Here is a 27,496-nt window from a genome sequence, read left to right as displayed (position 1 = left end):
TCTTTCCTCTTGTAACTGTAATGTCTACCCTACATGTATTTCATAAGAGCAGTACAACCAGAAAAGCTCAAATATCGCTCTGACAGTCTGTCAGCTATGCTTTGTCTATTGGGAGCTTTTAGTGCTCCTGATTAAGGTTGTAGTGGCTGTCAGTGCAGTTGACAGTTCTGCATTCAATCTTCCAGTATACCTAGCAGGGCTAGGTTGCCATTTTCTCCTCCAGCCTGCCAGGGGACAGCCAGAGCTATACAGAAACAGGAGGGGTTCACACCCCAGCTGTCCCTACCTCTTTCCTCAATGATAGTTTTTGGAATGAGAGCCCAGCCTTCCTCTGCCCAGCCAAGCTTGGGGTACACTGACGGTTGAGACATGCTCTTTTCAGCTGTGCCAATACAGAAAGTTTTACTTCCTGCATACATACCAGCACAGAGTGCATAGAAACCTATCTAATGAAATGTCTGCATCAGTGCAGAACCTGGCTTGAACTTTTTGTTTGGATATTTGAGTGTTTTTAATGTAAAACATCTTGTTTTCATAAAAAAAAATTGAACACCATGGTAAGCTGGTGGCATTGCCTTTAACCACTTGCCCTCCAGAGGATATACCCCCTTCCTGACCAGGCCATTTTTTACGACACGGGGCAGCGCTAATTAAACTGAGAATTGCGCGGTCATGCAACTATGCACCCAAATTAAATTTATGTCCCCCCACAAATAGAGCTCTCTTTCAATGGTATTTGATCGCCTCAGCATTTTTTATTTTTTGCGCTATAAAAAAAAAAAAAAAGAACAACAATTTTGAGTAAAAACAATATTGTTGACTTTTTGCTATAAAACATATGCAGCAAAAAAAATTTTAAAAATCAAATTTCATCATAAATTTAGGCCAAACTATATTCTGCTACATGTCTTTGCTAAAAAAAAAAAAAAATATCCCAATACATGTAAATTAATTGATTTACTGGGAATCACCGGCTGGGACCTGGTGATCGACAGGTAAGGCTGCCCAAGGGCGCACCTCCTACCCGGAAATGCAAATCACATACATACACACAAATATACACACACACAATATATATATATATATATATATATATATATATATAGTGTGTGTGTGTGTGTGTACACACACACACACATATACACATATGTACACACACACACACACACACACACATATATATACATATATACATACATACACACAGTGGGGCAAAAAAGTATTTAGTCAGCCACCAATTGTGCAAGTTCTCCCACTTAAAAAGATGAGAGAGGCCTGTAACTGGCATCATAGGTAGACCTCAACTATGAGAGACAAAATGAGAAAAAAAAATCCAGACAATCACATTGGCTGATTTGGAAAGAATTTATTTGCAAATTATGGTGGAAAATAAGAATTTGGTCACCTACAAACAAGAAAGATTTCTGGCTCTCACAGACCTGTACCTTCTTCTTTAAGAGGCTCCTCTGTCCTGCACTCATTACCTGTATCAATGGCACCTGTTTGAACTTGTTATCAGTATAAAAGACACCTGTCCACAACCTCAAACAGTCACACTCCAAACTCCACTATGGTGAAGAAGGACACCAGAAACAAAATTGTAGACCTGCACCAGGCTGGGAAGACTAAATCTGCAATAGGCAAACAGCTTGGTGTGAACAATCAACTGTGGGAGCAATAATTAGAAAATGGAAGACATACAAGATCACTGATAATCTCCCTCGATCTGGGGCTCCACGCAAGATCTCACCCCGTGGGGTCAAAATGATCACAAGAACGGTGAGAAAAAATCCCAGGACCACACGGGGGGACCTAGTGAATGACCTGCAGAGAGCTGGGACCAACGTAACAAAGGCTACCATCAGTAACACACTACGCCGCCAGGGACTCAGATCCTGCAGTGCCAGACGTGTCCCCCTGCTTAAGCCAGTACATGTCCGGGCCCATCTGAAGTTTGCTAGAGAGCATTTGGATGATCCAGAAGAGGATTGGGAGAATGTCATATGGTCAGATGAAACCAAAATAGATCTGTTTGGTAGAAACACAACTCGTTGGTTTGGAGGAGAGAGAATGCTGAGTTGCATCCAAAGAACACCATACCTACTGTGAAGCATGGGGGTGGCAACATCATGCTTTGGGGCTGTTTCTCTGCAAAGGGACCAGAACGACTGATCCATGTACAGGACAGAATGAATGGGGCCATGTATCGTGAGATTTTGAGTGCAAACCTCCTTCCATCAGCAAGGGCATTGAAGATGAAACGTGGCTGGGTCTTCCAACATGACAATGATCCCAAACATACTGCCTGGGCAACGAAGGAGTGGCTTCGTAAGAAGCATTTCAAGGTCCTGGAGTGGCCTAGACAGTCTCCAGATCTCAACCCCATAGAAAACCTTTGGAGGGAGTTGAAAGTTCGTGTTGCCCAGCGACAGTCCCAAAACATCACTGCTCTAGAGGAGATCTGCATGGAGGAATGGGCCAACATACCAGCAACAGTGTGTGCCAACCTTGTGAAGACTTACAGGAAATGTTTGACCTCTGTCTGCCAACAAAGGATATATAACAAAGTATTGAGATGAACTTTTGATATTGACCAAATACTTACTTTCCACCAAAATGTGCAAAAAAATTCTTTCCAAATCAGCCAATGTGATTGTCTGGATTTTTTTTGTCATTTTGTCTCTCACAGTTGAGGTCTACCTATGATGCCAATTACAGGCCTCTCTCATCTTTTTAAGTGGGAGAACTTGCACAATTGGTGGCTGACTAAATACTTTTTTGCCCTAGTGTGTGTGTGTGTGTGTGTGTATATATATATATGTATATATATATATATATATATACACACACACACACATACACATACATACACCTACATGATTTTGTGCACCCCTGCAGCAGTATTTCTACTATAGGGCGGCTGGAAAGCGGTTAACTACCATTTAGAGGTTTGGGTATATCTTCATTCCTATATCAGCGAAACTAAATAGGTCCAGTGTTTCCAATATTATTTATTGCCTACATATTTTGATGTTTTACAAACCTTCTAAAGAAGTGGGAAAACGGAAGCCTTCAAATTCCACAGCCTCTGAAATTAAATTAAAGAATAGAAACACAAAGATAAGGAGAGATTGTCAAATATGAAGTTCATCCATTTTGCACACTTTCGGACAATGCTTAGTGATGCATTTATTACTGCCACAGTAAGCATACAGTTTTCTCACCAGGACGCTCTGTGCCTGTTCCATTGCTTTCTGCAAACTTCCTGATCAGCTTGTCTATGGCTACATTTTCCATGTTGTGCTTAAACTCTTCTTGAACCTAAAGAAACAAAGAAATAAATAGAAAAAGGTAACCATACTAGTTTTAAATAATTACCGATTGAGAAAAGACCAAGCCAACCAAAAGGTCCCCATAACTGATCTCAGCTGTCATTGCTGATCGGCTGCCATAACTGCCTTCATTCTGAAAATGCTAGTTCCCTGTCTCTGAGTCAAATGACCAAGAACAACAGATAGTCTAAGGGATTAACAGGGCAGATGTGGCAAGTGGAGGAGTAGCCAAAGGGGGCTCATATCACTAAAGAATATCGCATGAGTCAATTGGATCACGTGACACATTTTTCCCCAACTATCTCATGTGATATTCATAATTCACTGTCAGTTAATGCAGTATTTACTAGGAAAAAGCATATGGTAAATACTGCATAAACTGACTCTAAAGTCAATTCACTAAAGTATATAAATGAATACATTTGTTGAATAAGTTGTGGTCTAGAAATGCGTTATTCAAGGAATATATTCAATAAGTGCTGGTTCTTAAGGAGCTGGCACTCGCCAGCGTACTTACCAACCAGCAAATATCATGATTGTTAAGGAGCAGGCAACCACAGCAGAATGTAAAACATAAGAATTGCCATTTTTTCAAAACTGCAAAAAAAAAAAAAAAAAAGGTGTGGGGGTCCCCCCAATCCGTACCAGGCCCTTCAAGTCTGGTATGGATTTTAAGTGAATGAGTACCCCTACTCATACACCAAAAAGAAGTGCAAGATACTTCTAGAGTACCCTTCAAAGTACCATAGAGGGGCAAAAAAAATTTGCCGATTTTTAGATGTAGGAGAAGAATGTAAGAATCAGCACAGACTGGAACAGGTTGATACTAGTCCCCCCTTGAAAAACATACTTTTGAACTCCGAAAACTATGAGGTAAGTAGACTGGTAGCCCACTCACTTTGACCTCTCTAGACCCAGATACAAAAAATATTGTAACGCACGTCCCCCCCTCAGTGTTGCACTGAGGCACCCACTCTTTGTGCCTTCTTTATTGATGCGTATTACTAAGACATGAGAGACATTTTGCTTTTGTTAGCTTTATTTTTTTTTTTTTGTAGCAAGGTATTCTATTATACAACCTATAAAATTCAATATAAGATAAAAAATGTGCTGCAGATACAGTTTTCACTGTGAAATCCACCTAATGCAACTTTATGTAATGGTGTGGAAGGCTAAACTGCACTTTAATTCAAAGCAGAGTTTCCACTCTTATGTAGGATGTGCCTACTTGCACTACAGTGGGTTAAAAAAATGTTGCAGGGGGTGTGGCTAAGAGACAACACATGGCCACACCTAGGCCCATCCACATACAGCTTTCTGGATTGACAGTACTGCCTAAATTGGTGCAATCCCCCACTGTGAGCTGCATTGTCTGGAGAGGGAGGGTGAGACACAAATAAAGGAATTTTTATAAACATGTACATTAAAGTGGTTGTAAACCTCATATATTAAATATGAACAAAGCATATCCCTCTATAGTGTGCACTTGTCTCAATTATGAGCACCAAGTGTAATTTCTGTCTGCTGCTTTGTTTCTCTGCTAACAGCATGAGTCACTTCTGACAAGTTTTCCTGACACCAAAACAAAAATGGTGACATGGGAAGGATTTCCAGCAGATTGACAGCCTCGGCTATTTTCCTCTGAGCTGTGTGAAGGGGGGGGCATGTCCCTTCTTTCCAATCAGCTCTCAGAGCTTTCCTCACTGAGCTCTGCAGTACAGGTGAAACTCGAAAAATTAGAATATCATGCAAAAGTTCATTTGCAACTTAAAAGGTGAAATATATGAGATAGACTCATTACATGCAAAGCAAGAGAGTTCAAGCCGTGATTTGTCATAATTGTGATGATTATGGCTTACAGCTCATAAAAAAACCCAAATCCACAATCTCAGATAATTAGAATATTGTGAAAAGGTGCAATATTCTCGGCTCAAAGTGTCCCACTCTAATCAGCTAATTAAGCCATAACACCTGCAAAGGGTTCCTGAGCCTTTAAATGGTCTCTCAGTCTGGTTCAGTAGAAATCACAATCATAGGAAAGACTGCTGACCTGACAGTTGTGCAGAAAACCATCATTGACACCTTCCAAAAGGAGGGAAAGCCTTTAAAAGTAATTGCAAAAGAAGTTGGATGTTCCCAAAGTGCTGTATCAAAGCACATTCATAGAAAGTTATGTGGAAGGGAAAAGTGTGTAAGAAAAAGGTGCACAAGCAGCAGGGATGACCGCAGCCTGGAGAGGATTGTCAGGAAAAGGCCATTCAAAAGTGTTGGGGACTTTCACAAGGAGTGGACTGAGGCTGGAGTCAGTGCATCAAGAGCCACCACACACAGACGGATCCTGGACATGGGCTTCAAAATGTCGTATTCCTTTTGTCAAGCTGCTCCTGAACAAACAACGTCAAAAGCGTCTTACCTGGGCTAAAGAAAAACAGACCTGGTCTGTTGCTCAGTGGTCCAAAGTCCTCTTTTCTGATGAGAGCAACTTTTGCATCTCATTTGGAAACCAAGGACCCAGAGTATGGAGGAAGAATGGAGAGACACACACTGCAAGATGCTTGAAGTCCAATGTGAAGTTTCCACAGTCTGTGGAATGCAGAAGAGCTGAAGGCCGCTATTGAAGCATCCTGGTCTTCCATAACCCCTTTAGCAGTGCCACAGGCTGATAGCTTCCATGCCACGCCGCATTGAGGCAGTAATTGCTGCAAAAGGGGCCCAAACCAAGTACTGAGTACATATGCGTGCTTATACTTTTCAGAGGTCCGATATTGTTCTATGTACAATCCTTGTTTTATTGATTGCATGTAATATTCTCATTTTCTGAGATTGTGGATTTGGGGTTTTCATGAGCTGTAAACCATAATCATCACAATTAAGACAAATCACGGCTTGAACTATCTTGCTTTGCATGTAATATATCAGTTTCACCTTTTACGCTGCATTACTGAAATAAATGAACTGTTGCACGATATTCTAATTTTTCGAGTTTCACCTGTATGTAGTTTCAGCTCTCCACCCCATTTTCTGAAAGCTCAGACAGGCTTTAAAAATGCAGCACTATATCTGTAAAGAAGAGAATACTGCAGATACACTGGTACAACTTACGTAGGAGGATTTGTTCCAACTCTATCACCTGAAGCCAGTTATTTCACTGCATATATGTAAGGGTTTACAACCACCATGTGGGAGTAACATAACCAAAAGTTTAGACAGTTAGACGATATTACCAACAACCAACACTTACCTGCCCGATCTGTACATGAGTATCCTCCACAGAATGGGAATATGCTGTAACAAGCCTCTTCATTTGTTTAAGATGAGCTGCCTCTGTATCTTGAAATAACTGGAAAAAAGATTAGTGTATAGAATGTTAACATGTTTTTAACCACTCTGTGACTACAATATATTCTTTTACGTAATTAAGCACTTATCTACTGGACACTTTCACTCCCTTCCTGCCCAGGCCAAATTTTCAGCTTTCAGCGCTGTTGTTGAACTTTATTTGGGGTTAATCAGAGGCACTTTAAACAATGGCAGGTGTGTACTGACTCCGTTCTAACATGATTTTGAATGCGATTGCTTAATTCTAAAAAACGCCGCTACATCCCCAGTAATAAGAGGGTGTGCACACTTATGCAACCACATTATTTTAGATTTTTAGGTTTACTTCCCCCCCCCCCCTTCCAAAAGATTTCCGTTTGTTTTTCAATAGAGTTGTACAGTTTATAGGTCACATTAAAAGGTGGAAAAAGTTCTGAAATTATTTATCTTTGTCTAATTTTTTTAGATCACAGAAACCTGACATTTTAACAGGGGTGTGTAGATTTTTATATCCACTGTATATAAAGAAACACTTACCCATCCCGCCGCAAGCCCCTGAACCTTTATACAGGGACCAACCTTCACCCATCACAGTGGGCCTTGTCCTAAAGACCTTCAAGGACGTGTTCCCCCTTTTTAAATTGGGCCACTGCCTTGGACCTGTATAGCACCCTGCCTGAAGTGCCTTGGTCAGATCAAACTGTAAAGGGTTGCTAAAACGCAGGGTCCAGCGCCGTAAAGCTGCATTACATGCAAAACCCAGAGGATTCTTCTCCTTATCCAGCGAGGCTCAAGTACCATCCATGTTGGCCAACAGCTTTTCAAATGGATCCGATGACTCTTGACTCTCAGTAGAATCGTTCCAGACCTCCCAGTATGCTTCACAGAGCATATGCAGCACATGTTCAGTGAACAGACACTGGCTAAAAAACGAAAAAACTGGCGAGTACTTCTTGTGTAGGAGGGGTTATATATATATATATATATATATACACACCTATAGCTGGCATATAATCCACATAGTCATTATTATGGCCTGCTCTGTGTCCTGTGATGTACATAGTTAGTCTTGCTGAAATAAGACAAAAGTCCATCCAGTTCAACCATAGAAAAAAAAAAAGTTATAATCCTATACCCACAGTTGATACAGAGGAAGGCAAAAAAAAAACCAGCAAGCCATGATCCAATTTGCACCTGCTGGGGAAAAAAATCCTTCCTGATCCCCCGAACTTTACCTAAAAATGTTAATATCCAGTTATATTCTGTGTATCTAAGAAATAATCCAGGCCTTTTTTGAAGCAATCCACTGAGTTGGCCAGAACCAACTCTTGAGGGAGTCTATTCCACATTTTCACAGCTCTCACTGTGAAGAAACATTTCCGTGTTTGGAGAGTAAATTTCTTTTCCTCCAGACGTAAAGCATGCCCCCTTGTCCTCCGTGTTGACCTCAGGGTGAATAACTCTACACCGAGTTCACTATATGAACCACTGATGTATTTATACATGTTGATCATATCCCCCCTTAATCTCCTCTTCTCAAGAGAGAATGAATTCAGTTCCTCTCTTTCCTCATAGCTGAGCTCCTCCATGCCTGCTTGCCCTTCTCTGTACTTTCTCCAGTTCCCCAATGTTCTTTTTGTGAATTAATGCCCAAAACTGAACTGCATGTCCCAGATGAGGTGTTACTAATGATTTGTACAGGGGTAATATGATATCTCTCTCTCTGGAGTCTATACCTCTTTTAATACAAGAGAGGATTTTGCTTGCTTTAGAAGCTGCAGCTTGGCATTGCATGTCATTATTAAGCCTGTGATCTACCAGAACCCCCAGATCCTTCACCAATGATTCCCCCAGTTGTACCCCCCCTAGTATTTATGATGCATGCATATTCTTAACCCCCAAGTTTATAACCTTACATTTATCAACATTAAATCTCATTAGCCACATAGTTGCCCAATTAAACAGTGCATTGAGGTCGGCTTGTAAGTTGAAGACATCCTGTCAGGACGTTATTCCACTGCACAGCGTGGTGTAAAAAAGTAAGGGCCCCAACACTGAACCCTGGGGTACACCACTGATGACCCTAGACCATTCAGAGTATAAATCATTAACCACTACTCTCTGAATACGATCTTTTAGCCAGTTTTCTATCAATTTACATATGGATTTTTCCAAGCCCGTAGACTTTCCCTTAAAATTAGCCGTGTGTGTGTCAAATGCTTTTGCAAAATCCAAGTATACCACGTCCACCACCACCCCTTTGTCCAAGGTTTTGCTCACCTCCTCATAAAAAGAAATTAGATTTGTTTGAAAACTTCTGTCTTTCATGAATCCATGAGGTCTGTTGCTTAAAATATTTTTTTTTCCAGCAAGAACTCATCTATGTGGTCTTTTATTAAACTCTCCAGTATCTTTCCAACTATAGAAGTTAAACTAACAGGTCTATAATTACTTGGTAAAGATTTTGACCCCTTTTTAAATATTGGCACCATATTGGCCTTACGCCAATCCAGTGGTACTATGCCAGTTATTAAAGAGTCACTAAAAATTAGAAACAATGGCTTTGAAATGACAGAGCTCAATTCTTTAATGACCCGTGGGTGTATGCCATCTGGTCCAGGTGCTTTATTCACCTTTATTCTGTCTAAATATTTTTGGATCATATCAGTTGTGAGCCAGTGTGGATCATCTGGAGCGGTGTCAATACCATGCCCATTATGGACAAGAGCTCCCCCATACTCCTTTGTATACACAGAACTGAAGAAGGAATTAAATAAATTTGCCTTGTCTTTGTCCCCAGTCACCCACTCTAGATTATTTTATAAAGGGCCTACATGCTTGGACCGAACCTTTTTACTATTAATATATTTGAAGAATTTTTTGGGGTTGGTCCTGCTATCTTTTGCAATCTGTCGTTCGTTTTCAATTTTTGCAGCCTTTATTTCCTTTTTGCATATTCTGTTATATTCTTTGTAATGTTTAAATGATGATAGTGTTCCTTCATTTTTATATTTATATTTCATTTTTATATTGAATATAAGCTCTTTTCTTATTATCTATAGCCTTTGTAACTTTGGCCGTAAGCCACATAGGTTTGATTTTTAGCATTTTAAACTTGTTGCCTGTGGGATTATATTTTGCAGTGTGTTCACATACAGTCTTTTTGAAGAACTCCCATTTCTGTGTTGTGTTTATGTACAATAAAGAAATATGGTAGAGAAGGGACAGGACCCGCTAGGCCTCAAGAAGCATCACCTCAACAGCCTATTGAGATATTCGCTAACTAAAGTGAAATATCGTTGGATTCTAGACATGTCAATGAAAACCCACCAGCACATACAAGTTTGTCAGAATTGTTCAGATTTGTCATTGTCTTGTGCAACTATTCATTCTATTAAGATAAGATCATTCAGGGCCTCAAACCATTTTGACAGAGTAGTAACAACCTGTTACTTCCAGTGCCATGGATGGCTTGTCTGGCAGCTGCTAGAAAAATCTCAAAGTGGAATGTTTCACTGATTTCACTGTACCTGGAATCAGACTTTTTGCGGGGTGTTGTTCTAATGTGTGAGGTAACAGTCATTATATAATTCAAAAATCCTAAAGTTGTTTAATGGGAGGGCAACTCCACCAAATATGGAGAAAGGTACCCTCCTGACTAAGACAAGGTCACCAGGTGTTTGGCAATGATAAATGGAAAAAAAAAGCCAATTGTAGGACAAGAATACCATCTCGTCAATATTTTATAGTTATGTTCTAGGGCTTTGCAGGACATAGGGAATGTGTGAGGGCTGAGACTTTAAGCCGGTATTACGGACAGAATTGCCTATTGCAATCCAACTCCAACTTCCTCTGGAATGGAAGTGAAGGAGACGGTTTGCCATTCAGAAGCAAAATAAAAACCATGGAGATGGTATGCGACAGAGGTTCAGACTGCAAGCGCAGATGCTCAAAATCCTTCAAAGAATGGTGGAGAGTGGATTTGGAAGAAAGTTTTTTCTATAGGCTAGATAATTGCCGATGAAGGAACCAAATAGAAGTCTTACTTTGACAAATGGGGAAAAGCATGGCTACAGATATAACAGCAGCAGAGGTAAGAATGTGTCTAAGTTGGGGCAGAAGGCTCTATCGCATTTTCCAAATCCTGGTGGAGAAAGCTCTACTGGGAATTGAGGATTATCTATGAGGGATGTTAAGGTGCTCAGAGTAGACGAAAGGGCAAATGACAAAATTAATTTCTGCCAGCACAAAACCATGGCTGTAAGACGAGGGGAGCAATCTTAGTGGAACTTCCATTTCAATATACTGTATGCCCGTGGGTCTCTAGGGGAAATCAATGTTTTAGTGATAACACATTGTTTTTGGTGGAACCAGTCTAATATGCAAGCCGGAAGTGATGCTTTATGATATAGGGAAAATTCAGTGTGGAAAGCAGAAGGACTGGAAGGAACACTAGGGAGTTCACACAAAGGAAACAATACAAAGAAAACAAGATACTTTTTCATACAAATACATGGTACAGAAGTCACATATCAGGAATATAAAATGTTGGATTTTATTCTATATATAATTATATACTGAACTAATGGCACTGGCTGGCTGACATGGTGATCAAAGGGGTAATAGGGGTGATCAAAGGGTTGTATGTGCTAATCTAATGTGCATGTGTAAAATATAGTAAAATGTAGTGCTTTTACTCACAGTCTGGTGTTCTCTCTTCCCTCCCTGGACTGGCGGGGGGAGGGGGGGGGGGCAATCGGGGGGCGTAGGCGTGTTCAAAATCCGAAATAGAAAGCGATGTAAGGTTACGTCGCTTTGCCCAGAGCTCACTGCAAAATGCGGGCAGGCAGTCGGCAAGTGGTAAAAAAAAAAAAAAAAAACCTACATTTTTTTTGTTAAATTCTCAATACAGTATTTTTTATTTTTGTTTTTTAAATTTTATTAAAAAAAACAAAAAAAACTTTTATCAAAGTAGTGCAATGTTACCATAGTAACATTGTACTACTATGGGGGGTGATCAGTGGAGCAGTAATATGTTTTCTATTGTATTCTGGTATACTATAGGTAAATGGGCCACCACAGCTTCATTCAGTAATGAGGATCTATTCACCGATTCAAAAATAACACAACAATAATAATAATCTGGCACATAGCAGGGTATGCACCCATAAAAGATTGGTTTTGCACCAACATGCCCTTTAAACAGCAGGCCACCTAAAGAACCTCTTGCAAAAATCAAAGCTGGTATATGCAGGTACTCCTACTTTGCCCTTTATTTGCAGCTGAAACACTGCTTTATGAAAGATGGCATGTACAATTGCCTGAAACCTGAACACTCATGTTTGCTGGGTGGCTCCAGCACGTATCTGCAGGTGCCAAGAAGACAAGTTAAAGACTCCTTATTATGCTTACTATTCAAAATTATCCTTACATGGCACTTTATTCAGCCAACACAGGTTTGTTTTTCTAAAAAAAAAAATTACTGACCTGTGCAGACTGCAGCATCTTCTCCTCAAACTCTTTCCGTACAGCATTGTATTTTTCCACTGAGCCTCGCAGAGACTCTGCTGCTTTTCTAGTCTTCAGTTCTGCCTGGTATATTAAAGGTGATTGGAAGAAACAAGCACATTTTATATCTGTCCCAAATAAGCATTGACGTTTCAATTAATTTCAACAGTCTGATGTATAACTATTTGTGGGCATTAGGTGTGCTAAACAACCAAAAGAAAAACCTAATCGATGTAAAAAAAGCATGTGCAGTATGCCCCGTCCTTCTGCTCACTCCCCCCCCCCTACATTTGCCCACAATTCTGTAAATAAAGCAGTTATTTTCACTGCTAGAGTCAAAAAACAGACCTGACAGTGTTTATAAACACTGTTCAGGCACATACAGAGTAACACTGTTACTTTGTATTTACTCTGTTTCATGTTATCTGCAAAGCAAAGGAATGCACTTCAACTCATACCTTTCTGTCCTATATACTAAGTACACAATAACCAAGACACGGTTTTCTCTGATACATACATTATTTCTACTGTTGGTTGCCAGAATGAATTTTTAGATACAACATAAGGACAAACATCAGTTACTCCACAATAAATGTATCAACACCTTCCTTTTCCCACTTTAACCCCCCCCCCCCCCCCCCTTCCCTTTTTTTTTTAATCTGCTCCCATGTGATGTTATTTTTCACCATTGTCACAAAAACTGAAACTTGAATGAAAAAAAAAAAGAAATGAAAAAAGCCATATGCTTTGATCTGCATGTGATGTTAATTAAAGCAACCTGAAAAATAAAAGCGAAGCAAAAAAAAAAAATTTTTCTTTTAAGCAAAATTTATTTCTACTTAACCGCATAATAAAGTGGACCTTACCACCTTGTGAAAAAAGTCATTCTTAACACAATTTAATAAAATCAAGTTGCAAGCAAAAAAGTGAATATGTTTACCCGTACAATTTTGCATGTATGTATGTGTGTGTCGCTGTGCTACTCAAAAAAACTACATGTGTTAATATGAACCAACTACACCCTGTTCCAAATTATTATGCAAATTCTATTTAAGTGTCACAAAGATGAAATATTTTGTTTTTCAGTTTAACTCATGGATGGCATTGTGTGTCAGGGCTCTTTTGATCACTGAAAACAATCTCGGACACCTGTGATAATTAGATTGGCCGGTGAGCCCAATTTAAGGAAAAACTACTAAAGGACGTGTTCCACATTATTAAGCAGAGCACCATTTTCAAGCAATATGGGGAAGAAAAAGGATCTCTCTGCTGCCTAAAAGGGTGAAATAGTTCAATGCCTTGGATGAGGTATGAAAACATTAGATATTTCACAAAAACGTAGGCGTAATCATCGCACTATTAAGAGATTTGTGGCTAATTCAGAGCACAGATGGGTTTGTGCAGATAAAGGCACATTGAGGAAGATTTCTGCCAGATCCATGCATCGGATCAAGAGAGCAACTGCTAAAATACCATTACATAGCAGCAAACAGATATTTGAAGCTGCTGGTGCCTCTGGAGTCCCACGGACATCAAGGTTTAGAGTCCTCCAGAGTCTTGCAACTGTGCATAAACCTTCTATTCGGCCACCACTAACCAATGCTCACAAGCAGAAATGGCTGCATTGGGCAGAAAAATACATGAAGACTAATTTTCAAACAGTCCTGTTCACTGATGAGTGCCGTGCAACCCTGGATGGCCCAGATGGATGGAGTAGTGGGTGATTGGTGGACGGCCACCCTGTTCCAACAAGGCTGCGACGTCAGCAAGGCGGTGGTGGAGTCATGGTTTGGGACGGAATCATGGGAACAGAGCTGGTCGGCCCCTTTACGGTCCCCGAAGGTGTAAAGATGACCTCTGCAAAGTATGTGGAGTTTATGACTGACCACTTTCTTCCCTGGTACAGAAGGAAGAACTATGCTTTCCGCAAAAAAATCATCTTCATGCATGACAATGCACAATCTCATGCTGCAAAGAATACCTCTGCATCAATGGCTGCTATGGGGATAAAAAGGAGAGAAAGTCATGGTGTGGCCACCATCCTCCCCGACCTCAATCCTACTGAGAACTTTTGGAGTATCGTCAAGCAAAAGATCTATGAGGGTGGGAAGCAGTTTACATCCAAACAGCAGCTCTGGGAGGCTATTCTGACATCTTGCAAACAAATTCAAGCAGAAACTATCCAAAAACTCACAAGTTCAATTGATGTAAGACTTGTGAAGCTGCTCTCAAATAAGGGGTCCTATGTTAAAATGTAACGTGACCTGTTAAAATGTTTAAAAAGTTAAAATGTTGTTAAAAATTTGCTTAAAATAGCTTTTGATTTCAGTAAATATGCTGCAAACACAACAAATGACAATTTTCAGTTCTTTACAACCTATAAAGTGTTTTGAAACTTACTGTGCGTAATAATTTGGAACAGTGCATTGTAAGTGTTTTACGTTTAAAAAAAATCCTGTTATCATTAGGAGGTTTGTTCAATAAAATGTGAATTGTACTCTTAATAGTTGATAACATGAGAATTATGCCGACTGTTATTTACATCAATTATTTAGGTAAATAAGAAAAATATCATTTGCATAATAATTTGGAACACGGTGTATATAAAAAGTATGTAAAATGTAAAAAAGGTAATAAAAGGACTTGCAATTAATGACAGCAGTGTAATATGAACCATTATGTATATAAAGTAATCAAAAATGTAAACAAAGTGCAAGTCCCTGAAAAATCTACACACAATACTGTATCCAGTGAGAAAATACGCAGCAGTAGAAACCCCCACCTTTGTTTCCCTTTGGGCACAATCTCACCTTATGAACATGACCCCCGCTACAAAATGACAAAGCACTTTTATGTGAACCACTTTCCCAAGCGGATGGTAACCAAGATCTGCATAGACTCAGCTGGACTGTTTACAGGGATATCATTACCATCCACAAGTCCTCCACTTATTCCGTCCGACAGCCAATAATGGCTCAGATAATATGGGTTTAAGCAGTGCTCACAAAAGAAAGAGGACATACAGTGCTCAGCATAAATGAGCACACTCGTTTTGAAAAGTAAGATTTTAATATCTCAATGAACACAAGAACAATTTCCAAAATTTGGACAAAATTGAGCTTTACAGAACATTTGTTTAGCTCGTTACATGAAAGTAAGGTTAATAATATAACTTGGATAACAAAATCTTCAGTTTTACTCAAATTAGTTGATGCAAAAATGAATACACTCCACAACAAAAACTACTCCATCTAGCGTTTTGTATGACCTCATGATTTGTAAGGATAGCACCAAGTCTTCTAGGCATGGAATGAGCAAGTTAGCAATATATTGCAACATCTATCTTTTTCCATTCTTCAAGCACGACCTCTTTTAGAGCCTGGATGCTGGATGGAGAGTGATGTTCAACTTGTCTCTTCAGAATTCCCCATAGGTGTTTAATTGGGTTCAGATCAGGAGACATACTTGGCCACTGAATCACTTTCACCTTGTTGTTCTTCAGAAATGCAACTGTGGCCTTACTGTAGATTTGTGTTTTGGCTCATTGTCATGTTGAAGAAGTGCATGACGACTAAGGGCACAAAGTGATGCTAGCATCTTCTCTTTCAATAAATATAGAGCAGGATATCTGTGAAATCATACCATCAATGAAATGCAGCTCCCCGACACCAGCAGCACTTATGCAGCCCCACAGCAGGACACTGCAACCACCATGTTTCACTGTAGGCTCCATGCTTTTTTCTTTGTACTCCGCATCTTTGCAACGCCATACAGTTTTGAAGCCATCAGTTTCAAAAACATTTATCTTGGTCTCATCATTCCAACGTACAGAGTCCCAGAGTCATTTTTTTCAGCATGGGCCCTGGCAAAGTCTAGATGGGCTTTTTTGTGCATGGGCTTTAGGAGAGACTTCCATCGTGGACAACACCCATGTATGCCATTCCTCTGCAGTGTACGCCGTATTGTGTCACGGGAAACAATCACCCCAATTTGGCTTTCTACTTCTTTAGCTAACTGCAGTGAACTTGCATGGTGATTTTCTTTAACCCTTCGTGATCTTTGTTTTATTTTTTATCACTTTTGCTACAGTATTATCACCGGTAAGTAAAGCTTTGCTGATCTTCTTGTAGCCTTCACCTTTCTTGTGTAAAGAAATTCTTTTATTTCTTAGGCCTTGTGACATTTCCCCTCCATGTCGTGCCATTGCTGCCAGCATGAAATGGGAAGGGGTTTTCTTTAAGTAACAGCCTTTTAAAATTAACTGTCTGCTGAACACCTGTTTATCAAGAATTCTACTACAGGCGAGTCTAATTATTCATTAATTTGGTTTTGTCTAAAATTTAGCTTTGCTCCTAATGCAAGCCATAGACGGGGAGAAAACCGGCCGGTTTTTAACAAAAAAACAAAAAATCGGTCGTTCAATAGGCTGACGTTACCACCAACAGTGTAAAAAAAAAAAAGAAACGCCGATTTTCTTCCCGTCTACGGCCGGCATTTAATTACTTCTGTCCCTGCAGAGAGCCCCGCTATTATATTTGACAAGTAAAAAGTATTGCGGTTGCAACATTGTATCTATTTGTATCCATTTCGGATACAGATCTTTTTTTTCGGATACAAATAGATACATTGTTGCAACCGCAGTACTTTTTAATGTCAAATGTAATAGCGGACTGGAATTCTTTTTTCTCTTCTTCTTCCTCTTCTTCTTCCTCCTCTTCCTTTTCTTGCAGGTCACGGCTCATGCGCAGATTTTTTATCGGTAAAAAGATCAACCGATTTGCCCATCATTGCCGCGAAAATCAGCCGATTTTTTTCCAACTTTACCGATCAAAAAAATCTGACAAGATCCAGAAAAACGGCTGACCAATTAACCCATTAACGGTGCGAAAATCGGCCGATTTTTTTTTCGGCCGAAAAATCAGCCGATTTTCGACCCATCTATGGCCTGCATAAGACTTTCATTGGAGTGTATTCATTTTTGCAACATGAATTTGTTAGGAAAAATACTTTTTGTGCATGTAAGTTAACAAATCTTGTTTGCAATCAAAGGCCCGCATTTGTGGGAGTGTTTTGTAGTATTGTGTCCCATAGAAAATGTTGATTCTGAAAGGAAAGGGAAGCAAAGCTTTTCTGACAAATCTGTTGGGGTGTACTCATTTATGCTGAGCACTGTAGTGCTCACATAATACCGTATTTTCCGGTGTATAAGGCAACTGGGTGTATAAGATGACCCCCTAATTTTCCAGTTAAAACATAGGTTTTGGGCTATACTCGTCGTATAAGACTACCTCCCTTCTGAGGCAACACCATTTAACCCCTAGCCTACAGGGCACTTATACCCACTTCCCCCCCAGGCCAATTTTCAGCTTTCAGCGCTGTCACACTTTGAATGACAATTGCGCAGTCATGCAACACTGTACCCATATGAAATAGGTGGCACTGATGAGGAGGCACTGGTAGGTTGCACTGATGGGCATTGACAGGCATCACTGATGGGCACTGAAAGGCAGCACTGATACATGGCACTGATAGGCGGCACTGACTGGCACTGATGCGCTCTGATAGGTGGCACTGATTGGCAGCACTGATAGATGGCACTGATAGGCGGCACTGACTGGCACTGAAAGACAGCTCAGATGGGCACTGATATGTGGCATTGATGTGCACTGGTAGGCACTGGTATGTGGCACTGATGGACACTGACAGCTAGCACTGCTGGGGCTACACTGATCATCAGGGCACACTGATCATCAGTGCCCTGATGATCAGTGTACATGTCCCCTCCGCGGAAAGCAGATTACTGGCTCTCCTCTCCTCTCGAGCTGTCAGCGTGACAGCTCGAGAGCAGAGAAATGCCGATAACCGACATTTCCCTGTTTACATGTGATTGGACACAGCTGATCACATGACCGAGCCGACATCTTTGGCTCTTTCCGTGATCGGTGATCCGCTGTGTCCGAGGGACATAGCGCATCGCCGCTCATGCGCGGAGAATGGGAGGACGTCATATGAGTCAATCACAGCAAGTGATGTATTCGATTAATGAATACAGAGCCTGCTCGGATTGGCTGCGTCAGAGAGGCGGGCTGATGATGTCACAACTTCAGCCAATCCGAGCAGGCTCTCTATTCATTAAGAGAATACATTGCTCGCCGTGATTGGCTTAGCGCGGTACACTGTATGTAGCTGAAGCTACCGTACAGTATTACCGCACATCCAGCGGTTTTATACCCAGCGTATAAGACGACCCCCAATTGTTGGGGTATGTTTTTAAGTAAAAAAAAGTCGTCTTATACGCCAGAAAATACGGTACTTTAATTAAAAAAAACAAAAGCCAGAGCAGCACTGCTACTGTATACATCCAAAAGTTCGTTCAACCCAGCAAGCCCACTCAGGAGTACCTCTCAAGGATTGCTGCAAACCACACCCAAATGTGTTTAGTCAGAATGACGTCATCAGGGTCATAACGGTTTTATACATAATGGCTCATGTTGCACTGCTGTGATTAAATGTATGTCCAATATTATGTTTTGGTTTTTTTTTAGGATGCACTTGGCCGAAAACCGAAACGGAGAGTTTTGTTTTATTTTTAAATTTACATTTAAATTATTGTGGCTGGCGTTTTTGCATTGAAGTCACTATGGGACGCGGCTTTGCTTTAAAGTCACTAGAGGGGTGTTTTTGCATTGAAGTCACTAGGGGGTGTTTTTGCATTGAAGTCTATGAGACACAGCATGCCATTATCGGTACCTTTTTTTTCAATGCATCCCTTTTTTTTATATATATATTTGGTACATATTCACACATTTATGCAGTTTCTGGGTAACACAGCAACACACACAATTTTTTTTTTTTTTAATTGCCTTTTTTCCCCAGGCACGCCCTAGTTTTCAGAAGGTATTGGTGACATTGCCTGGCTTCACAGGTGCACCCTGTGAAGGCTTTGTCACCAGTGCCTTGCCAAGTGATTTCCTCTGATCTACTGCATGCGTAATATGAGATTTGAAGCAGCATTTTATTGAATACATTGCCCCAGAATATGTATGGCAGAGATCTTGTATGGCGCATGAGCCAGTTCTGACTTGCTGAGGCAGAAAAGAACAAGAAGCCGTCAGCTATTAAGGACATTATTTTAAAAAATAGTGGTGTGGGATGCAGAGCCGAGTGGAGAAAGTTTTGCTGGAACAGGGACAAGCAAAGAAAAAAGCATGTCCCCACTAGGGAGTTTTTTGGTTTCTTTGAATACATTTAACTATCATGGGCAGTGTCGTTAGGACTCTAAATCAGGTCTAACAACTTCTTCCACATTTCCCCTGAGCGATGTTAATATTATCAAAAAAAAATAAAAAATAAAAAAAAGAGTATTCTGCTGATTTATTTCTATTTTTCTAACCAATAAAATTTAACCTTTTGTCTTATTAATTTTTTTTTCCAGCGTTGCATTACAAAAGTGTAAAATTGAAAAAAAAAATGCTTTTTATCTACAGTAACTTTTTTTAACTAGCACTCATTAAGTTAAAACCATTTTGCAAGTCAATATCACCAAAAAAAAAAGCCTCATTTTAAAAAAGATATATATTATTTTGATATAAAGCGGAACTATACTCACCTCAGCTCCAACAATTGTCCCCTGAGAATTTCCTTACTGGTGTTGAGATCTTCTTGGCTTTTTCCAAATGCAGCATCATTGGCCACATTGATTGGCCAGGCCAGAATGTCAACTCCTACATATGCACAGAGGAGTTAGCTTATCTTGGCACCTGGCAGATGTTGGAATTGTACACTGAGCTGAGCATGCAAGGAAGAAGGTGAGAGGAGACACACTGTGACTCAGTAATAAAAAAAAAAAAAAAACCTTGCTGCTTGCACATTCTGAATTTTTAACCGAAGTTTCACTTACGGCAACTTAAAGGCAAAGGGCACAATTCACTAAGCGGTATTTTACCGCATCCAAGTATGCAGTAGGATACCGCATAACATTTAAAAAAAAAAAGTTTTAAATTCACTAAAAAAAAAGCGCTACTAAAAGACCGCATGAGCTTTTTTTTATCAAGTAATGCAGTATTTTAGTAGTGAAAACTATGTGTTAATGTTTCAGCTGTCAGCGGGGTTCCCACTAACAGCTGAATGAAAAAGAAAGAATTGCTGGCAATACAAAACAGCATGGGGTCCCCCTCCATCCATATCAAGACCTTCGGGTCTGGTAAGGGTTTTGAGGGGAACACCCACGCCAAAATAAAAAAAAAAATGGCATGGGGTCCCCTCAAAATCCATACCAGACCCTTATTCGAGCATGCAGCTTGGCAGGTCAGGAAAGAGGGGGGGGGGGGGAACGAGCGAGCGCTCCCACCCCCCCCTGAACCATATATCAGGCCATATGCCCTCAACATGGGGGGGGGGGCTCCCCCCCCAAAGCATCTTGTCTCCATGTTGATGGGGACAAGGGCCTCTTCCCCACAACCCTGGCTGGTGGTTGTGGGGGTTTGTGTGCAGGGGGTTTATCAAAATCTGGAAGCCCCCCTTCTATGTGAATGAGTAGGAGGTACATGGTACCGCTACCCATTCACAAAAAAAGCAAAATAAAAAACAAAAACTTTAGTGTGAAAAAGACAGATGTCTTTGACATGTCCTTTTATTAAAAGAAGGAAAATAAAAGAATGTTCCCCAAAGTAGATCCAACGTGCCCTCCGCTGCTGCTACCCAAAAAGACAAAAAAAAACAAAAAAACACGACAACGCTCTGCTCTCAACGCTGGCTCCCGCCGTCTGACTGCTCCGGTGACATCACGTGTGTGACCCCGCCCTTTGTGACATCAACCAGGGCATGCTTGATCAATGATGTCACAAAGGGGCGGGGTCACAGACATGTCACAGGGTGGTCCCATCCCTTACATATTTAAGAACTATCAAGCCAGTGGAGCAGTCAGACGGTGGGAGCCAGCATCGGGAGCGAGGCCTTTATATATTTTTTTTTTTTCTTTTGGGTCGGCGGCAGGCATCGTGATTGACATTGGATCTACTTCGGGGGACATTCTTTTATTCTCCTTTTAATAAAGTACTTGTCAAAGACTGTCTCTTGTCATTTTTCACACCACACATGGTAGCGGTACCATGTACCCCATACTCATTTCCATAAGGGGTAAGGCCAGGATCTGGGGGCCCCCTTGTTAAAGGGGGCTTCCAGATTCTGATAAGCCCCCCACCCGCAGACCTCCACAACCACAGGCTACGGTTGTGGGGAAGAGGCCTTTGTCCACATTAACATGGGGACAAGGTGCTTTGGGGGGGATGCCCCCCCTGCCCCAAAGCACCCCCCCATGTTGAGGGCATGTGGCCTGGTATGATTCGGGGGGGGGGGGTGCTCGCTCTTCCGAGGCTGCATGCTCAGATGAGGGTCTGGTATGGACTTTGGGGGGGGATCCCATGCCAATTGTTTTATAATTTTGGCATGGGGCTCTCCTCAAAACCCATACCAGGCTCAAAGAGCTTGGTATGGATGGGGGGGGGCCCCACACCATTTTTTTATTATTGTTTATTTGCCAGCAATTTTTTTTTTTTTTTTTTTTTTTTTTTACATTCAGCTGTCAGTGGGGAATCCCGCTGACAGCTGATGACTCACAGCTACCAGCTGCTGCCCCCCCCCCCCTGCCAGTACAACTCAATAGCTCTGCTCTCCAGACTGTGATGATGGGGGAATTGAGCAATTTTCTTCCCTGCAACCCGTGTTTGCAGAAGAGAACATTGCATCATCTATGGCTAGCTCTAGGCATTATGCCTTTAACAGTTTCATCTAGCCAATAAAAGGTATCCTTTGAATGCTTATCAGTAGAAAGGCACAAGCAGTTTGTTACAAAAAAAATTACTAAACAAAAACTGAGAAACACATTTTTGCCCATTATCCTCACCTTGTCCATCTCTTTCTGTGGGGAACCCTCCCTACGCAAACGTTCCTGCTCAGCAAATCTGCTACAGTAGTTGTCCCGGGATTTTTGAAGGAGCTGTGAACTACACTGCAGAAGCTGAATGACTTCCAAGGTGCCAGACATCTCCTCTTTGGCCTGTGGTAATAAAAAGAAAATAAGAACAACAAATAACACTACAAATTGTTACTACACAATTAATAGTACAGCAGAGCCTGATTATTTCCTCTCCCCATTTAAGTGCTGCAGCACAGGGGACTACAGGTGATTGGAAAAAAAATTCAGGTACTCTGAGCCACAAAATACATGAACTGTTTTTCTAATAAATAAATGCCTGTAATAACTATTGTTTTTTTATATCTGTCTGGGGTTTATCTATAGCACGGGTGTCAAATTGGTAGCCCTTCAACTGTTGCCCAACTACAAGTACCATGAGGGACTGCAAGAATGCCAGTTACAAGCATGACTCCCAAAGGCAGAGGCATAATGAAACTTTTAGTTTCACAACAGCTGGAGGGTTACCAGTTTGACACCCTTGATCTATAGTAACTAGAATACCTAGAAATAGTGGTGCATGTACCTGAGTGGGTAGTCACACCAAGTCTAATCACTTTCAAATACATCATAGCAGTTTTAAGCTACCAAGGAATTAGATTTAAAAAAAAAAAAAACGAAAAGAAAACTTGACAGAGGTCCATCCTGCTTTATCGTTAGCCAGGTCTGTTAGTTACATTCAGCCCAGTAAGTATGTCATGCAGAATTCTTCTATCCTTCAGGACACAGGTTTCAACAGCAATGCCAATAAAGCCAGTGACTGAGAAACTGGGTAGAACAAGGACCTTGTGCCAATAAATCTGGTCTGTTTGGAAGAGGCCAAGGTTTGTTGGCCAGGAATCTGAGTATGTCTCTGTACCACGTCCTTTTGGGCCAACTCAGTGTGATGAGAATCACCAGGGTCCTTTCCACCTCTATCTTGCTCAGCGGTCGTGGGAGAATCTTTAAAGGATTAAAGGCATAGTTCAGCTTGAACAGAGTCAAGTGAATCACCAGGGCATCTACTGCAAAGACTGAAAGATACCTTGGCATTGTCCTGGCTACAGATCTTTGCTTTGTTTTTTTTCTTTTAATCTGAAGATAACAATGTCCACATCTGCTTAGTCCTACTGTTGACAGATTCTGGAAAATCTCAGGATGCAGAGACCATTCCACTGGATCTATGCGTTGGCTTTGGATCTATTAATGGGGGAGAGGCGCATGATTGATAGCTTGGCCCCTATGCAATTCCATGTCCACTGAATAGTATATACAATACCCCTCCTGTTGGAAATGGTAAATGCCCCCACATTACAGATGCAGCTGCTGGAGATCATATCAAAAAAGCACAATACCCCATCCCTCTCCGTTCTGAAGTTTGCAGGATGGGCTGAATTTCACAATATTGTGGCCGTTCCAGGTCGATCAAACTGCGCAGGCGCACAGTGTGTGGTCTCCCTCTCCAGCTAAGCTGAGCTAGAAGGAGACCATGCCCTGTGCACACATGCAGTTTGAAAAGCATGGAATAACAGCTACTAAGCTGGAGCTGGGAGAAGACACACTATGCACACATGCAGTTTAATGGGCCCAGAGTGGCTGTAAAATGTGAAATTCAGCCCATCTTGCAAATGACAACATGGACAGAAATGAGGGGCTAGCACATTTTCTGGGGAGAACTCCCAGCAGCCGCATCTGTAATGGTATGATCTTCACTAACACTCCAAAAGGAGGAACAATTCACTAGAATGGCATAGGGCAATTTTCTGAAAGTTAAATTATACCAAAATCTACAGAGCTTTTTCTAATTTCCTCGTCTGACAAAAACCTTTAGTGTTCTTTACATTTTCTATACAGTCATTACAATGTCTCTGATCAGGACACAACAGCAACAAAAGTTAAAAAAAAAAAAAAAAAAAAACACGACACAGCATCAAGCTATCTTTACATAATATATTGTGATTTCTATTCATAGAAATATCTACATTATAGCATACCTGAAGGGAGACTAAGGGGGTTGATTTACTAAACCTGGAGAGTGCAAAATCTGGTGCAGCTGTGCATAGAAGCCAATCACTTTCCAGTTTGTTTTTATCAAAGCTTAAAGGGTAACTCCTCTTGTGGGGAAAAAAAATAGCAAATAAAAATAATAATATAGCATATACAATTGTGATACAAGTTATTTTGTAACTGAATGTTATTATACATTCCCTTTCCTTCTCAATATGCAGCACTGTAATTTTCTATAAAATACAATGCAATATGGCTACCTGAAAGCAGTCAGTACACAGATGTACAGAACGCCTCCCAGAAATGTCAAGCCCTGTTTGTGTGATTGGCTTACTGATTTTCAAAGAAGTCTGCACTAAGATACAAGTCAGATTTTGGGCCCACCCTGCAACAAAAATGTCATTTTTGGTGGGATACTCCCAAAGGGAAATCATGTCTAAAGGGATGCAGACCCAGTCAGTTTCCTCAGAGTCCTGCGGATACAGCGTTTAACTTAAGTATTGAAGAGGTCATCACTGTTCTCTGTAAATATATTACTTTATCATACATCACGGGACACAGAGCAGGCTATATTAATTACTATCTGGATAATGCGCCACCTATAGGTGAATGGACACTGGCAGACCAAAACAGACAGGAAGTCCTCCCCTATATAACCCCCTCCAACACAGGAAATCCCTCAGTTTTTTCGCCAGTGTCTTGAAGGTGGTGGTCACGGACGATGAGAATGCGATCGGTCTCAAAGGGGTCTAATAAAGAATCAAGAGACTGCATAATCGTATCCATTCAGATGGCTGAATGCTAAAATGGATGGTACCCGAACCAGAAGAAGCAGGGTTTGCCTGTAATGTGACTGTACGGCGCTGGATCCTGCGTAATTGAACCCCGTGTAGTTGGGATCTTACCAATGTGATTTTCGGCAGGATGCTATACAGGCCCAAGGCAGAGGCCCCGGGAGGGAGAGGAGACTGAGTCCTTGAGGGTCTTTTAGGACAATACCTGGCATGATGGGTGAAAATTGGATTGGTGGCTTATGAACAAGAATCCTGCGATGAGGATTGGTAAGTTGTTCCCTTTTATCTTTAAGAGAAATATATATTAGTTATGTGTATTGTGTATATATTAGAGGGGTGCTGGTTTCAGCACAGAAGTGCACATTTTGGCCACTAGAAGGCATTGTGTATTTTCGGTACAGCGCCAGAACAGCAGCGCTTGTTGTATGAGGCACTGCTTTGCATTCTCACTAGCTCTTATTTTTCACTGTAGGGGGATTACATCAAGAGGCGTAAACTGAAGGTTTTGCCATGGCCTTCACAATCTCCTGACCTCAACATAATTGAAAATCTATGGATAGACCTTAAAAGAGCAGTGCGTGACAGACAGCCCAGAAATCTCAAAGAACTGGAAGACTTTTGTAAGGAAGAATGGGCAAAGATACCTCAAACAAGAATTGAAAGACTCTTGGCTGGCTACAAAAAGCGTTTACAAGCTGTGATACTTGCCAAAGGGGGCAGTACAAGATATTAACTCTGCAGGGTGCCCAAACGTTTGCAGACGCCATTTTTTTGTTTTCTGTTATTTTGAAAGTGTAAATGATGGAAATAAAATCTAACTTTTGTTGACATATTATAAGAATGTCTAATCTGTAATTTGATGCCTTTGGAGATTTTTCCATCTTTCCTTGGCTTCTTTATGCACATTAATACAAATTTTTAGCTGGGGTGCTCAAACATTCGATTCCCATTGTATATAGGGAGCGCTTCCTGTGTTTTGGTCTGCCAGTATCCATTCACCTATAAGTGGCACATAACCCAGTTAGTAATGAATATAGCCTGCTCTGTGTCCCATGATGTACTCAAAGAAATGGATTTATAGCCAATTTGAAAAAAAACAATTTTCTAAAGGTGCTACTGACATAAAATTTTCAGCACGTCGGTAACAACCCATGCAATCCATACATACTGTAGAAAGAGACCAAAACAAATAAGTTCAGAAATTAAGTTATGTGTAATAAAATAAAATGACACGGGGAAAAAGTATTGAACACACAAAGAAAGGAAGGTGCAAGAAGGCATGGAAAGCCAAGACACCAGCTGAAATCTATCAGTAATTAGAAAGCAATCCTGCCCCTTGTCAGTTCAAATTAATATCAGCTGGTTCAGTCTCAACTGACGGCCTTTAAAAAGTCTCATTACCAAGGTGTTACACAAAAAATATCTCATGATGGGTAAAAGCAAAGAGCTCTCTCAAGACATTTGCAACCTTATTGTTGCAAAACATACTGATGGCATTGGATACAGAAGGATTTCTAAACTTCTGAATGTTCCAGTGAGCACTGTTGGGGCCATAATCTGGAAGTGGAAAGAACAACACTTCACTATAAACCGGCCACGACTAGGTGCTCCTCACCAGAACAGAGTGAAAAGAATTATCAGAAGAGTTGTCCAAGAACCAAGGACCACTTGTGAAGAGCTTTAGAAAGACCTGGAATTATCAGGTACAATTTTTTCAAAGAAAACAATAAGTAATGCACTCAATTGCTACGGCCTGTATGCACACTCAACACACAAGACTCCACTTGTGAAGAAAACGCATTTTGAAGCTCGTTTAAAGTTTGCTGCACAACATTTAGACAAGCCTGTGAAATACTGGGAGAATATAGTCTGGTCAGATGAGACCAAAATTGCATTCTTTGGATGCCATAATACACACCATGTTTGGAGGTTAAATGGCACTGCACATCACCCCAAAAACACCATACCGACAGTGAAATTTGGAGGTGGGAACATCATGGTGTGGGGCTGTTTTTCAACATACTGTACTGGCATATGTCATGCCATTGAAGGAAGGATGAATGGAAAAGTGTACCAAGACATTCTTGATAAAAATCTGCTGTAATCTACCAAGATGATGAAGATGAAACAAGGGTGGACATTTCAGCAAGACAATGATCTCAAACACAAAGCCAAGGAAACTCTCAATTGGTTTCAAAGAAAGAAAATAAAGCTGCTAGAATGGCCCAGACAATCCTCTAACTTGAATCCAATCTATTGAATTCAATCTATGGAAAGAACTCAAGATCAGAGTTCATAGAGGAGGCCCACAGAACCTTCAAGATTTGAAGACTGTGTGTGGAAGAATGAGCCGAAATCATACCTGACAATGCATGCGACTAGTTTCTTCATACAGGAAACATCTTGTCATTACCAACAAAGAATTTTGTACAAAGTATTAAATAAATTTCAGTTAGCGTGTTTAATACGTCCCTATGTCATTCCATTTTATTACACATAACTTAATTTCTGAACTTATTTGTTTTGGTTTCTTTGTATGTATGGATTGCATGGGTTGTTATTTGAAAATTTCATGTCAATAGCAC

At 40.7% G+C, this 27,496-nt stretch overlaps 1 protein-coding gene across 14 annotated transcripts in view; it reads right to left on the bottom strand.

Moving 5' to 3' along the window:
* The window catches only part of FCHO1 (FCH and mu domain containing endocytic adaptor 1), a 192,992-nt gene that overhangs the window by 101,370 nt on the left and 64,126 nt on the right, over positions 1-27,496 (bottom strand). For all 14 annotated transcript variants that reach the window (XM_089667280.1, XM_089667349.1, XM_089667334.1 and 11 more), the window contains 5 exons: positions 22,063-22,215; positions 12,138-12,242; positions 6,574-6,672; positions 3,225-3,321; positions 3,044-3,088 (listed from right to left, as the gene is read on the bottom strand). In XM_089667280.1, the coding sequence (XP_089523406.1) occupies positions 3,044-3,088; positions 3,225-3,321; positions 6,574-6,672; positions 12,138-12,242; positions 22,063-22,215 (499 nt within the window). The remainder of the gene's footprint in view (positions 1-3,043; positions 3,089-3,224; positions 3,322-6,573; positions 6,673-12,137; positions 12,243-22,062; positions 22,216-27,496) is intronic.

This window comes from Staurois parvus, unplaced genomic scaffold (genome assembly GCF_062004578.1).
Source record: "Staurois parvus isolate SC_StPar_1 unplaced genomic scaffold, SC_StPar_1.0 ptg000053l, whole genome shotgun sequence".
Taxonomy (NCBI): domain Eukaryota; kingdom Metazoa; phylum Chordata; class Amphibia; order Anura; family Ranidae; genus Staurois; species Staurois parvus.
Note: the sequence above shows the minus strand (reverse complement) of the source record. Positions and strands in the feature narration are given on the sequence as shown.